This window comes from Bos indicus, chromosome 3 (assembly GCF_029378745.1).
Source record: "Bos indicus isolate NIAB-ARS_2022 breed Sahiwal x Tharparkar chromosome 3, NIAB-ARS_B.indTharparkar_mat_pri_1.0, whole genome shotgun sequence".
In the NCBI taxonomy this organism is placed as follows: Eukaryota; Metazoa; Chordata; class Mammalia; order Artiodactyla; family Bovidae; genus Bos; species Bos indicus.
In genome coordinates this window covers 9,469,288-9,485,350 of record NC_091762.1, presented here as the reverse complement: position 1 = coordinate 9,485,350, position 16,063 = coordinate 9,469,288, and the positions used below count along the sequence as shown (strand labels likewise).

Here is a 16,063-nt window from a genome sequence, read left to right as displayed (position 1 = left end):
TCTTAGCCAGACTCATCACAAAAAAAGAAAGCCCAAATAAAATTAGAAAGAGGAAAAATTACAACTGATACCAAAGAAATACAAAGGATTATAAGAGAATACCACAATGATATGCCAACAAATTAGACAACCTAGAAAAAAAAGGATGAATTCCTAGAAACATACAATCTTCCAAGACTGAGTCATGTAGAAACAGAAAACCTGAATAGACCAAATACTACTAACAAAATTGAATCAGTAATCCACAAACTCCCCAAAAACAAAAGTCCAGGTCCAGATGATTTCACTGGTAAATTCTACCAACATTGAGAGTTAATACCTATCCTTCTCAAATTATTCCAAAGACTGAAGTGGAAAGAACACTTCCTAACTCATTTAATGAGTAAAACATTGCTTTGATACTAAAAAGCTGACAAAGACCATAAGAAGCCAAAAACAGGCCAATATCCTTGATGAGCATAGATGCAAAAATCCTTAACAAAATATTAACAAACCAAATACAATATATTAAATTATTATAACTCAAAAAGTTCCATAAACTAAGGGACATTGTTTTATACACTGCTAGAATACCAGCACCCAGACTAGGGCTGATACTCAGTATGCATCTGCTAAATTGATGAGTAACACTCAGCTTCTAGCTCCTCAGTCTGAGAACCTCAAGTGTCCGGTATTAGTCTCTAAGTCTCCTAATCAAAAAGGAACTAAGGAACTAATCAAGAAGAATGCGCTGTAGGAGAATTCCCTGGCAGTCCAGTAGTTAGGACCCAGTGCTTTCACTGCCAAGGGCCCAGGTTCAATCCCTGGTCAGGAAACTAAGATCCCACAAGCCACATGGTGTGCCCACCCCCTCACCCCCCGCCCCGCAAAAAAAAAAAAAGAGAGAGAGAGAATGGGCTTCATTATTAAATGAATTTTGGAGGAAAAAGAACACTGTGCCAAGAAGATATAGGGGGGAAAAGGAGAAAAGCTTCAACTACATGGCTCTTAGACTTTACTTTGCCTTGTCATCCTACCATATACTTACTGGAGACAAAGTTAATGGAGAATCACTCTCAAGTCTTAAAAACTGAACCAAAGTGAACAAGAGAAGAAGTGGCCCTTACCTGCTGCAAAGAGGTTAAGGTTAGGGTGGGCAGCTAAGACCCAGAACCGATCATGGTCCCTGCGGAATGTCTGAACTCCAGTGCTAGGAAAGCAAAAGGTATACAAAGAAAAATATTAATTTCCAAGAAAACTTCAGCCTATCACATGCAAGAGTATTGAGCTGTAGGCCAACACACTGATAAAAAGTAAACCAAGTACAGTGAAGGGACACATTTTAAATAAAGACAGCCACAAATTCTACCAAAGAACAGAAAGAGGACTTTAAACCGACTCTATTGCTTTGGTATTAAGACTTCCCCACTCATCATAATTTTCTACCATGCTGTTTTCATTTAATATTCCTTATTTCTGTAGCTACAGAAGAAACTGCTTAAATATAAAGCAGAAAAAGAACACAAGCAGAAATTTCTATTTGATGGAAAATTTGTAAATGATGGCTAATCTCTGGGTCCCTTTGAAAGGTTGTTGTTGAATCACACAAAGACACCAGGATTTTTGGCCCCCGGAGGAGAAGAATTCAATCTGGGGCCAGAAACGAGGCTTGATTGCTCAGAGCTTTTGTGTAATAAAGTTTTAATAAAGTATAAAGGAGATAGAGAAAGCTTTTGACATAGGCATCAGAAGGGGGCAGAAAGAGTACCCCCCTGTTAGTCTTCAGCTGGATGTTATAACACTAGCAGTCTGTTAATAAAAGAAAGGAATGTCTTAAAACTCAGAATCGCACCAGGCCCCTCACCCATAAGATGCATTTTGGGATAATCTTGGCACCAAATGGTTCATCCTAGGCCATAAAATGATTAACTTGAATCTTGTAGAAGGACAGGTTACCATACAGATAGTTTCATTTACATAGATTAGGGCAACAATATCTGAGTATAACATACTGGTTTGTCAAGTAGGTTCTGAGCTATTAGGCAGGACCAACTTGAAGACAGAGTTTGGGGTAAATGTATAGTATATTAGCATAACTTAAGACAAACACTTCCATAAAAAATGCATTGGTTATCTCAAGGTTTGGGAATAGTTAACTTCAGGTGAAACCAGGTGTCATTATGGCAACACAGTATTTTAAGAGAAATCTCCTTTTAAATTTGCATAGAGAAGGAAAAAAATATCGCTAGTTTGTTTCCTCCTGCAGCTTAAGAGAGATAAAAATGTCTGACACTTGCAGGCTATTTGCTCTGTTTGGAGACCCCTGGCCTTCCTGCCTGTTACCCTCTCACCTTCAAGTTTTCATAAAATATAATTTGATTTTTCTATATGCAGAGGATGATAAGAAACAAAAATTATTAATCTGATTTTTTAAAAGAACAGAGTAAAAGAGAGAAAGGGGCTTTCTCCTGGGTTTGGTCACACACCACCATAACCCCCTTACCGCTTAGACATGTCCCAGACTCGGATACTCTTGTCCTCAGAATTGCTGAGGATCAACTCTTGACGAGGGTGGAAGACAGCACAAGATACATTGTTGTAATGGCCTCGGCAGGTATCAACTTCCCATGCTTTTGATTCTGAAAGACAAAAAAGAATTAGGTCACCACAATTCCCTACTACTGTAAGTTTGGGATTTTGAATTATGACATCCTTTAACCAAATGCTGCTTTTGCTAACTCACTTCAGTCGTGTCCGACTCTGTGCGACCCCATAGACGGCAGCCCACCAGGCTCCCCCATCCCTGGGATTCTCCAGGCAAGAACACTGGAGTGGGTTGCCATTTCCTTCTCCAAGGCATGAAAGTGAAAAGTGAAAGTGAAGTCGCTCAGTCGTGTCCGACTCTTAGCGACCCCATGGACTGCAGCCTACCAGGCTCCTCCATCTGTGGGATTTTCCAGGCAAGAGTACTGGAGTGGGGTGCCAACCAAATGCTAGATACTACAAAATCTTAAGTAGTATCCCACTTCTTTCTAATAGGTCAATTTCCTTCATTTATGACTCTGAATCTAAGTATTTCTTTATTTCATAAAGAAGATGAACTATAGCACCCCTTCTCTGTCATTCTTCATCTCCTTACCCTGCCTTGTCACTAGCTGCCATTATAAAAGCTTCATACGGCAGGAATTTTATCTGGTTTAGTCATCACTGTATCTTCAGAGCCTTGAACAATGGTTAATACAAAGTAGGTACTCAATAAATAGCTGTTGGATAAATGGAATTCTTTATTAAAATTACGTTCATACTCCTCCAAATCAGGATACCATCAAATGAAAAAAAGGGAATAGAGCAAATGTCATGTTCCCAGGATAAGCCTAACAACCTAAGGTAGAAAAATGGGTCACTAAATCCAGAACACCTGACTTTTTCAGCTTGCTGGTCAGCAGCCAATATTTTAGGTATGATAACACTGTTACCTCACTCACCATTCATACGCCAGATCTTCACTTGACGGTCATCTGCCCCAGATACAATGAGTGGCATAGTAGGGTGAAATGCAGCCCAGTTAACTCCACGATCATGACCCTGTACCAAAAAAAAAGTGGTTTGCAAAACCAAAAAAAGTGATTCTTCATATCCATTACTCAAAGCAATGGACCAGTGGACCATGCTCATGGTCATAAAAAATGTCTCTGATTTTCACTCCATGTGAAAAAGACTCAAGGGACCGCTGCTGTAAGATTTGACCATGAGTCACTAACTACATCAGTCTATCCAATAGTATTCCCAAACTCTCATGGGAATTCCCAAATCCCTTCTCCTCTAAATTCAGCTTCATTTGCATTTGGGATATACTGTCTTGCTTTGTTTCTGGCCAATTATATTGTATTTCTCCAACCAGCTATTAGCATCTCAAAAATAAAGACCAATTTAATAACTTAATGAAGAAATTCTCAAAGTGTGGTCAAGAAACTCTATCCCCAAGAACTTTTTAGGAAACCCCAGCAATGTTAAAAATTACTTTCATAATACTACTAAAATGCTATATACCCTTTTCACTCTTATTCTCCCATGAGTATAGAGTTTTACAGAGGTTACATGACATGTGATGATGTCATTGCTTTGATGGCTAATAGACTATATCCTTATATATCTCATATTTTTAAAAGTTCTTGGTTTCAATTTCAAATATGGTAAAAACTGACAGATATAATGCACATAAAAACTCTCTGGGGTCCTCAATAAGTTTTAAGAGTATAAAAAGGTTCTCAGACCAAAAAGTTTAAGAACTGCTGATTTTAAGATATCTTTTATAAGATACCTTATAAACCTATTTATAAGTTTATACTCTGTATCTGAATCACAGATAAAGTAGTGTCAAATTAGCAGTATTTTTGAGGTACCATACTGTGGTGAAAAACACCTGGGTTCTGGAGTCAGACAGACACAAATTCAAAATTCAAAAATTCAAAATTCAGTTCTTCAATTTACTAGACACGTGTGTGTGTGTGTGTGTGTGTGTGAGTCACTCAGCTGTGTCCGACTCTTTGCAACCCCATGGACTGTAGCCTGCCAGGTTCCTCTGTCCATGAAATTCTCCAGGCAAGAATACTTGAATGGGTTGCCATTTCCTTCTTCAAGACACAAGTAGATTTTGGTAAATAACTTACTTTCTCTAAACCTCAAATTTTTCATCTGCAAAAGGCAGTTAATAGTATCTCTACCTGCAGACAGCTGTAAAGATTAGATACTTTAAAAAATCTAGTTTCTTTCCCTTATGCCTTTCTATTTTCCCACCATGCAAACAAGTTACTTACACATGGCTGGTTCTCAATAACTTTGATTAACTATCCTCCCCTTTCCCCAGAGGCTTCACAATGGACTCTGCTTTGGGATGGTGATGGAGCCTATGCCAGCTTTCTCCCTCTCTCCCCAGTGGGTTTAAAAGGTAACATGATTCTCGCTCAGGTAGCACTTAAACTTCAATTGCCTACTGGCTCACCTACCATTCTATTTTCAGTGCCTCAAATGGCACCTGGCACTCAATAAGCCCTGCATAAGCTTTGGTGAAGGAATGAACGCATGAACAGAACACTGTCACTGCTTCCCTGGAGAAGAGCCCACATCCAGCCACTGGCTAGAGAGATAAGTACCTCTAGTACATGCTTCACCACTGCATCCGTAGTTCCAAACAGATCAACCCCCGTAATTCCTCTCACATCCGACTCCACTGCACCAGGGGACAGGTTTTTTTTCCTTAGACCTTTGAAGGGGTGAGGAGTGGGATGAAAGATGTAAACATAATGTTACCAAAAAGAGCACAGTAATTGAAGCACCCAAAGGTACAGTGATACACCAAAATTAAGGAAAAAGAAGGGAAAAAGAAATTTAAGGAGACTGAAGAAAGACGCAAGAGCTCTTATGTATCTCAAATATAAAACAGTTTATTTGGTGGATGATATTGTAAAACTATAAACTGCAAAAAGTGTACTCTTATTTCCTTCTTGACTCTTGGGCAGTGGACAAAATGATTAAAACTCTCATTATTCCTTTAAACACTTGCTCAAGAGACTGGTTATAGATCTGAATATATGTATTTTGTCATTAAAATTTTCAGAGGCTACAGGGAGAAACCAGCCTGTAATTTGAAAACAACAGAAAAAAGACACCAGGATAAGGTCAGTCTTATGTGTATAGGACCAACACCTATGGCTCAACAACAATCTGTCTTTAAAATCTGAATTATCTGTGCTATAGTCAGAACCCAAATTACGATAACACGACTACCTTACAGGTGAAAAGCATCTTGCAGTTTTCAAAGTTGATCTGATTAACCCTCTGAGGTAGGCAAGCAGATATAATAATACCAGTTTATAGATGAGAAAATGCAATTGGGACTAAAATCCTATCTTCTGGAGTATTTGGAAGGTGGGGAGAAGAAAATGAAACTACTTGGCATTTACAAAATTAAAAAGCCAAATATCTGTAATAGAAGGGGGAAAAGCTATCATTGGAAACAAAACCTAAAGTAGTTTTAAGTCTAAATGTTGGCACCTGTAAGAAAGTACAAAAAATTTAAGTTCAATGACTGTATTTATCTTTACTGTTTTAAAGTTACAAAATAACTTTTCTATTATAATGGCATATAAACATCAGCATTAGAGAAGCAAGTGCTTAAAAGGGCACAACAGTTTTACTTATCTTGCACCCTGTCCATGGTAAGTATTTAGCCAACTGATAGAAATAAGGCCAATGCTTAAAAAAATAAAAGAAGCATTCTTCCAAGGCTTCATAAATACATTATTACAGGGATGCCTCCTTTCACTTATTTCACTTTATCCATTTAATGGGATCTGTCAACTTTTTCTAATGAGTCTGATGCATGAAACAGATTCAAAGGAAGATACAAAGACAGACAGCTGTGAGGAACTTCACCTCCAATAAGCTTCAACAAACACATTAAAAGGAAAGCTGTATGACAGAATGGAAGCCTTTGTTGTGATTGCTTGTAACGATCCAGGAAAAGGGGAAGAGCAAAAACAGACAGATGAATAGTGACAGGCAGTGAAAAGATACTTTGAGAAGAAATATTTGAGCCTTCAACAAGCTACTCACTAGGACTGAACGACAGATGGAAAATTTCTACAGCAGCTACTCAAATCCAGAGGGAGGGGAGGACACTCTCAGAATGGACCAGTTTGATGCACACTTCCCAATGGGAACCAGGGGAAGTAGTAAAAAAGAGAGGCATGAGCACAGGATTTGGCAGCAAATTAATACTTTTTTAGTAGTCATTTCAAAGATTAAGCCTGGCTTGACATGCAAAAGTATAAGCACATTAAAATAATTTCACTGTCAGTTTACTTGGAAGCTCAAGCTAAAAAAAATAACTTATTTTTAAAATCTAGGTTGTAAATATATTCCCTTTAAAACAAATATCTTTTGCCAGGCTAATACAAAAGATCAGGTTACACTAAGCCCCCTGGCTTAATCCTCATGGGAGAGGTATCTAGAACACAGGTTTTCCTTAAAGATCTCTGTTTTCTTATTATTTACTTAGTGCAGAGAGTGTCCCTCTTCAAAGAGAGGTACTCAGAAAGATTAGAATTTTAACCAGTCCTCTAGATTTGAGGGTTTTTGTCTTCTGACTCAGAACTAATTTTTTCCTCTTGGAAATACTGTCAATATTAGCTCTAGTTCCTAACAAAGCTGACTGCTAATTTCTCTTCCTGTGTTCAGATTTATTTGAACCAAGGCAAAAGAACCCTGCTAAAAAGAGTATGCTGACTTCTAGAGGAGAAAGAATGTGTAAGTCTATCCCAAAGGCTCCTTCCACTTGGTTAAATACCAAAGCATCTCCTTCCACTCTGGTTAAGGGGTTACTGGAAATCAAGAGAGTTGTGAGTACAGAAAAACACTTAGAAATGGTAAAGAGAGCATTAACATTAGTAACATTAGTACAAAATTTTCAGTACCACATATACTAAGTATAGCAATTATAATGGTATTATATAGTAATCCATGCACTTTACACATTCAAGAGCAAGCATAAACCCCAACTGGGGTCAAACTTTCTCCCTCTCTTCTCTGATTTAGGGCCTTTGATTCTGATGCAAATGTTTTCCTACGAAAGTGAAGAAAATAATTTCTTACCCTGGGCATTTCATGAAGACCAAAGAGAATCCATTTACCTAAGGACCCCAAATTGCTTTAGCTAGGTTACAAGGAAACTGCTCTGCCAGCTTCAGGTGGCATAAACACTACTCTTAAAGAGTGGAGCAGTATAAGGCCCTTCTCATCCCCATGCTCTAGGGAAGATTTAAGCCCCAGTGGTCTAAGGATTGGTTTATGCATATAACAAATTCACTTCTCTGTGATCTAGAATGGAAGTACTTGTACACCATTCTTAGAACTGAGAAAACAGTCACTAAAAACTGTCTTAGTAGCAGGTAACTCTCTCACAGATCCCCAGTTGAGAAAGGCTATTCTAAGTAACTGCCCCTGGTCAGCTGAAACAGCATAAACTGGGATCCAGCCCCATTTGGCTCCTAAATGCTGAGACAGAGAGGGCTTTGAAAGTGTGCACAGTTAAAAACTATTAAAAGTCAAAGCTTGGTTACTGGAGGAGTGAATAATAAGCTCCCTGGTACTAGCAGTGAGGAGAGGGCACAGGATCCACAGTGCCTGTGCCTACCTCTTCCTGCTGGCATGGCTGGTCACATCTGGGTGTACTTCAAAAAACCTAGCTAGTCTGACGAAAAACTGCAATGGCAGAAGCCCTTAGGAGAACAGAGTAGGACTGCCCTATCTCCAATACAATCTTGTTTCTACCACTTCTTTCTTGATTCTGAACCTTTGAAAACTGCAGAGCATGATGCAGAGCTTTTACTTTCCAACTGTCCTCATCTTCCCCTTGGCTTGTTTCCATACTACATGAATCTTAAATAACTGCTATTACAACATTCCAAATGTTGCTCCCAGGAATCCAAATTTTCAACTTGCTGTTTATTAATGGTTAGAACAGCAAGTATTAATATCATACTGCTCCAGCCCACCACAACACAAGGAGTTGGGAAAAGTTATCAACTTTCTTTGTTACCACAAAGAACCAGGTAAAGACCTACAAGGAGTCCTTTTCACAAAATGGAAACAGTGCTCTGTGGACTAGCCATGGACTTTTCAGAGTCCAATCTCTAAGAGTTTTTAAGGCAACAAACAAGTAGAAACAATTTAGCAACTGCTAAATAAATCTAACTGGGCAGAGAACTATAGCATTTAGTTTCATTTCCCTACTGAATTTCTCAACAAAGCACTTCCATTTTTCTAGTATGTCAATCTCATAGGTACAACCCTTTCTCTGCATTTAAATTCTCAATTCTCCTCTATACAGTCCTAAAAATTTAAATTCTTATCCCCAAATTAAGATACTGTATATAAACTATGAAAGGAGGAATTATCCCAACTACTCAAAATCTACAAGTTATTTAATTTTTCATCCTGGAAGTCTGCCTGTTAAAAGGTTTTCTGGACATGAAAATCCTTCCTCCAACCCTCATTCTCTTTACAGTAGACGGTATATAATAGAAGGATTTTCCTATTTCTAAATGAAGCCACAGGATCTAAAAGCCCTGTTTCCCTGTACTAATCTATTCCCCAACTTCATTTCTGTCAAAGATTTTTCTTATTTTAGTGGAAAGCTTGATTCTTAAATACTCCCAACAGTACAAAGACTGATTTAACTAAGAAGTGGAATTTTCTTAAAATTAAATTTTCTAGAGCAACCACTTTCCTGAGAATACTTCTAACGTGAACCATCAAAGCACATTTAATATCTTCAGAAACAAAGACACTATTAAATGAAAACAGAATACTCTAAATTTTTCTGTTCCAACTCAACTACCCTCACTATTTTAAGCAATTGCAGTTTTGCGCCAGACACAACCAGGCTGTCCCCTGAACTTGGGCAGCTCACCAGAAATATCCCAAACGCGCACAGTCTGGTCCAGGCTGGCTGACACGACCAGGTCTTCTGAAGGGTGGAACTGAGCGCACATGACGTAATGATTGTGCCCTGTTAACACACTGCAAGAGGGAAAGAAAGACAACACCAAATCAGAGGCCGGAACCAACAGGCTCCCACATGTCAAACGCCATATTCCACACCGAACAGGTGCACGTCCAAATACACTCTTTTGGAGGCCAAGGCAAGTCATCCTAACAATTCTGAATTAACAATAATAAGCAGAGTCGGCTGTTTCAAGCTTGGCTCTCTTCTCGCTTGTAATGTTTCAGTGTTTATTACTAGTTTCAAAAGAACTGAGACTGCACAGCATTCCTCTCATTAAAGATGCATTAAACTATCAAAATAAATGAAATCTTATTCATACTAAAACTATCTGTTAGCTTTTAAGGGGGTATCCCTTTTAAAGGACGTCACTTTAAATGGTCCTTACATACTTATCAGATCAGTACATACTTATAAAAAGCTCTATAACCAAACACTAGGCAGGACAGAGGTCTAGACCCTGACTCAGGTTTCTCGGAAACAGAACTGAAAACCAGCTAAAAATTTTGTCCCAAAAGCCTAGCTATATGACTTCTTTCCCCTGGAAAGAAATGATCAGAAAATCCAGGTTCACATATTACTAATGACACTGCTTCTGTATTTATCTTTTTATATACAAGAGTGTCTTACAATCAGTAATTAATCAGCAGACATAGCCCATTAGGGACAGGAGATGATTGTTCTAAAGAGAAGCTGATTATAAGAAAACTAGAAACGAAGATTTTTTTGAGCTCTCTGTCTCCTGCTTTACCAGACACAGGTTCTGGACTGCCAATTCCACACTCGGATGGTCTGATCATCTGAGGCACTCAGAATCCAAGGGTATTCCTGAAAAATATTCCAGACAAAGGGTTTGAACATTAACAGACGTGTTCTTCCAGGTTCCATTTCTCTCTTTGGAGGAAATATTTCATTGTCTGACATCTCAGCTAGTCTCTAACTGATTCTGAGTTACCAGGCTAGTGGTCTATTCCTCCTTACCATGCTACCAGCTCTTCCCAACGTTGGTACTTTCAACTATAAGGTTTAAGAGTGGAAGCAAGACCATGATAGATTCTCAGAGACAAATAGTATAATATATATTTACAATTACTTTTACATATGTGCTTATGTATATGTGATTTATATTTATAAACAGTTAATCTTGTAAATCAAGATCCTGTGAAAGGATCTCTACTTAACTCTAAGATTGGAATATTGTTTTAAAGTCTGACTTGTCCCTGCCAGACCATCCAGTCTCAAAAAATTCCAGAGTCTCAGAGAAGAAAGCAGAAAGTAACATGTAAAAACAATTCATCCCTTCTACAGTCTTTAAACTTTTTAAGAGAAGGAAGTATTTCTTAGTCACAGTTGTCTCTCCGGTGTTTAGCAGAGAACTTAACGAGCACAAGTAAGCACACACTTACTAAACTGAAAAAAATAAAAGGAAGTAAGTTTTTCGTAAGTTCACAGCTGAATGGTAACTTGTTCTGGGCAAGAGTCTTCAGTGAGCCCTTCGTGGCAATGACAAACAGTTCCTTCTGAATAAGTTACCTATTGAATGGTTGTCATTCTCAACTATTTCAGCTATAATTTTCACATTCATCTTCTCCTATTCTACCCTAATTCTTTTTAATTTTAAAAAAGGAAATAGAGTGTAATTAGCCCAGAATTTATTGTTTATTTTGTTATACTTTTTCTTACTTAATTCAAGAGACTTAAGTTTACTAAAATAGTACAAGTTAATTCTAATAGCATATATTAATAATTATAGAGAAATCCAGTCAGGATGGGATGAGATTAAGAGGCTGGGAGTCTTAATCTTTAACTCAGTATCTGTCTGCTATGAAACCTAAAAATCAAAAAAGGTAGTAAACTTGGCTCAGGGAACAGCCTCTACCAGACCCTAAAGTCCTAGGATAAAAAGCACATGATTGTCAATGCTTCAAAACATTGGTTAGCATCAAAATGACATCTTATCTTGACATTCCTCCAAGAAACACCTACTTAGTAACACCCCACATGTGATTAGCCTGCAAACTTCTGTTTGCCAGTTCAGCAAATTTAAAATCAAATCTCTACTTTTCCTTACAGAGAATCAATGCCTTCCTCATAAAGGCCACTGAATCCAATTAAATTCAAATATAACCCCGAGTGCTTCCTCTTACAGAAGCAAACAAAGCAGAGAGGCCGACACTCCACAGATCCTAGAAGAATCAATAATGTGATTCTGTCATCAAAAGCAATCTTCAGGAGCATGGAGAAGATTCCTACAGGGAAACTGAAGAATGCTCCAAAGCTAGAGCTACAACAGTTACTTACATGATGAAAAAATGTAGTGCGGATGTAGTCTAAGTGCCCAAGCAATGTGAAGAGACAGCGCCGAAGCTTGTAATTCCACACCTGCAAAGACAATAATTCAACTAAAGGAATAAGGACATAAAGTTGTGAGCCTCCGTAAGGCCCAGGTTTCTCAATAAACAAGGTGGGATTTATCTTTTGGCATCTTTAAATAGGTAGAAATCTTGACAGGGAATCTTGTTTAAGGTTGGAGGGGAAAAGACTATGAATGAAAATGTAAGTCAGCTACACATGTGTGGGGAGAGGAAAAAGCAAGGCTAAGGAAACCTAAAAGATAAAATGATGGAAAGGTTTTTCTTTTTTTCTGGGAAGAAATCATGTCTATTTAATAAGACAAAATGTTTATCTAAGGCTCAGCTTGAAACTCTTCTACTGAATAATTGTGTTCTTAGCTTGAATACAGACCCCTTACTTGGTGCTTACCTATCACCTTAATTGTGGGTAAAAAAAAGTAGGATGGATATGACTTCAAAGGAAACAATAATATAACATATAGCATCATCTTTTGTTAGGCTTGATGGCAAATGATGCCCATACATTCATGGTCTGTACTCACCTATCATGCAAATATACTTTAACTCAACACTATGGAAAATACAACATTGCTCAGATAGACTGAGCTAAGCAGAAAAATATCATATTTAGATAAGAAGTTAAGACAGCTATCCAAGTATCAGGCATCGATGGACACAATTGAGAAAGACGCTGAAACCAAGACCATAAATGTAAGACAGCTCACACTTCCCATCCAGAAAAACTCCCAAAAGTATAAAAAGAAAACAGATGCCTTTTTTCCTTCTATAAAATTTAATGCTTCTTCCGTCTATGGGGTCGCACAGAGTCGGACACGACTGAAGTGACTTAGCAGCAGCAGCAGCATAATCTATCCAGGCCAGCCTATTACTATTTTTTCCTATTTTCACTTAAAAATTGTTTTCTTTCATAAATCACAAGTGATCCATTTCCTGTAACAAATTTGAATAACCCCAAATCCAGCATTTCCAAACAAGAATGTAAGCTCCCTAAAGGCAGGGTCCTTGTCCATCATGCTCAAAACTACACCCCCAGCATCTAATGTAGCAGTTAACACTTAGTAGGTGCACAAAAGGGATGTACAGCAGAAATGAGAAAAGATAAATAACACAAAAAGTGAAAATATTAGAATATCCTCACCTTCATCTGTTGAGTCATCTATAAATAAATACACATGTATACAGTGGAGTTTGACTTTCACACAAAAATTAAGACTATACCATAAATACTATTGTGTTAACTAGCTTTTTCCCCCTTATAGAGTTCAGTTTTTTAAACTTTCATTATTTCTTGCTTCAGATCATCTTGATTCCTTTATAGGCCTCTATCAAGTTCCAGAACTATGAATTCTGAAAGACCTATAGGGTTTTTAGACCCGAGCCATTTGTGATTCCTATCTTACTCTGTGTAAATCAGGATTATACTAATGCTACGTTTATCTGGGTGTAGCAAAAAATATGATGGTCCACAAATATGACTTTTCAAGATGCTCCTACTTTCATCAGAGAAATATAAATCCCAGCATGACAGCACTACATACCCATCAATTAGCTAATTTCTTTATTTAATAACATCTTTCAGATATAATTCAAATCCCATATAATTCACCCATTCTAGAATACAGTAGTTCTTAATACATAGTTATTTAACCATTAGCACAATCAATTTTAGAACATTTCATTACCACCAAATGAAAACTATACCCATTAGGAGTCATTCCTCATTTTCTCCCAATCCCCTCAACCTCCAGACAACCATTAATCAACTGTCTCTACTGATTTGCTCTACTGATCTGAACACTGCAAGTAAATGAAAGATAATTCATTTTCAAAAGTACTAATGACTTTGGGAAAAAATTGTTTTCTTAAATGTCACTCAGTGTTTGTCTTAAACAGATCATGAAGAACCCAAGTTAACCATGCGTAATACTCAGTGGTCATCACTTTTCTAGAAATAAGACCAAGGAGAGACAGCCTGAAGAGCTCCTGAGGTCCATCAGGTGGTCCAAGCTTCCACTGCCTGCCTCCAGGATCAGTGCCTAAAATCTAGGAAGGAGCTGTGCTCCCTGTCATTCTAATGCACATTTTCTCTACAGATAGCTGTCACTCCTCACGCCTGTTACATAAGTCCTACTGTATAATTTATAGCCTCCTAAGGTAGCTTCTGAAAAAGATTATTTTTTTCCATGAAGTAAATTTCTCTGGTGTGGTTGGATACGTCATCTCCTCTGCATTTTTAATGTCACGGCCGAAGCTCACACTGTCCCTTTCGCACACAGACTTTTGTAATGGTCTCCTAACTAGTATCTGCCTCCAGTCTTGCCTGAGTCATCCAATCTTCTCTCTATATTGCCATTTAAGTAACCTTTTTTATTTTAAAAGAAGTGTGAACCTGGGGGCTTCCCTGGTGACTCAGTGGTGAGAAACGGCCTGCCAATACAGGAGACACAGGTCCGATTCCTGGTCCGGGAAGATCCCACATGCCACGGAAGAACTACGCCTGTGCACACACTCAACTCCTGAGCCCGTGCACTATAGAGCCTGTGCCCCAGAGCAAGAGAAGAAACCACAATGAGAAGCCTGCACATAGCAATTAGAGTAGCCCCCACTCAAGCAACCAGAGAAAAGCTTGCACAGCAACAAAGACCCAGTCCCGCCAAATAAATAAGTACGTAAACGTGAATCTAGTATCACCCCTCTATTTAAACTCCTTTAATGGTTCCTTGTTATTTGTATGATAACATCCAAACTTCTGAGTACTACAGAGAGGTCCTCCATAATCCGGCCCTTCTCATCTTCTGCTCCTCTCACTTCTTCCAGATTTTATCCAAAACTAATTATAGTTTCTCAAATGTATCCAGCTATGTCATGCTTTTTGTTCTTGTACTTAGATTGTCCTTACCCATTTCACTTTGTTTATCTATGGTATATTCACTAATCTGTACATGTCATTATTAGGGTGTATATTTAACTCCTCCACTAGAATAAAAGCTCCTTGAGAACAGAGGCCATTTCTTATTTACTTTTGAATTCTAAAAATAAAAAACAGCATCTGCAACATAGTAAGCATTCAATAAATGTTCACTGGATGCTCTGGATAACGTCAAAAGCCTGAGCTCTATACAAATGAGACATCTGGTTTTTCAGTCCCTTCTGTGATTCCCAAACTTCACATTGCCTGTCCTTTACTCCCAGTCATGACAAGCCCGCTATACCTTAATCTTATAGTCATCTCCTCCAGAGACAAACAGTGGCTGCTGCTTATGGAAGTCAATGCCTCGTACTGGACCTAGGGAAGAAAGCAGGCAATACATGTTAAAAAGACAGTTATGCTTCGAGTCTCTAAGGTGATTCTTATTCAGAATTTTCCAGTTCTATCCCTCCCATGTTCTTTAATCCTAAAGAAAGCTTAAACTACTCCAGAAGACAATACTTATATTTCTTTTAGCTTCTTCCTAGAAACTGTTATCTTACCATCATGCTCATCAAACTTGTCAATGAGGGTACACATCCGATAGTCCCATAACTGGATGACTCCATTGTGTAAACTGGTCAGGATCCAGGGTCTTTTGGGGTGAAAGCTGAGTCCTGGATTAAAAAAAAAAAAAAAAAAACAACGATCCAATGAGCAAAGCCCCACAATATCACCTCCTGCCAACTGTGATAAGAAAATGGGACAGCTAGGTAAAAACTGGGTTCATATATTCATTCACTGGATGCCACACATTGTGACTTATATGGTATCATGTGTTGGATTTTTTTGTTATATTACCTTAAATACTGCTGGGCTCTGATTTAGGATGCAGTCACTTGGAATTAGTTGATCCTTTTGAGGCATGCTTTTTAAGTTTTGGATGGGTCCACAGCAGCCTTTAGCCTAGATCTAATCTGGCATCACTGTTAAAGCAATACCCTTTTGAGATTTCTATATGATGCCCTATAGTATTAGGAGGTCTATACTGGCCAGTGGGAACACAAATTATTCCCAGCTCTATGTGAGCTCCACGGATAGTTCTGCCTTCTCCTCTCCAGTGGTTCTTTCCCAGGCCTTGGTTTATTTCCTCACATGCATTAGTACTCGGACAAAGGCCTGACAGGATCCCCTGCAGAACTTCAAGTTCCTCTGTGCAGTTCCTCTTCCTTCTCT

At 38.3% G+C, this 16,063-nt stretch overlaps 1 protein-coding gene across 2 annotated transcripts in view; it reads right to left on the bottom strand.

Moving 5' to 3' along the window:
- COPA (COPI coat complex subunit alpha) overlaps nucleotides 1-16,063 on the bottom strand; it is a 44,086-nt gene that overhangs the window by 23,255 nt on the left and 4,768 nt on the right. For both annotated transcript variants that reach the window (XM_019988005.2, XM_019988013.2), the window contains exons 2-10: nucleotides 15,391-15,504; nucleotides 15,132-15,205; nucleotides 11,846-11,926; nucleotides 10,296-10,372; nucleotides 9,452-9,561; nucleotides 5,133-5,242; nucleotides 3,465-3,564; nucleotides 2,483-2,618; nucleotides 1,107-1,189 (exon numbers count right to left, since the gene is read on the bottom strand). In XM_019988005.2, coding sequence (XP_019843564.2) covers nucleotides 1,107-1,189; nucleotides 2,483-2,618; nucleotides 3,465-3,564; nucleotides 5,133-5,242; nucleotides 9,452-9,561; nucleotides 10,296-10,372; nucleotides 11,846-11,926; nucleotides 15,132-15,205; nucleotides 15,391-15,504 — 885 coding nt within the window. The remainder of the gene's footprint in view (nucleotides 1-1,106; nucleotides 1,190-2,482; nucleotides 2,619-3,464; nucleotides 3,565-5,132; nucleotides 5,243-9,451; nucleotides 9,562-10,295; nucleotides 10,373-11,845; nucleotides 11,927-15,131; nucleotides 15,206-15,390; nucleotides 15,505-16,063) is intronic.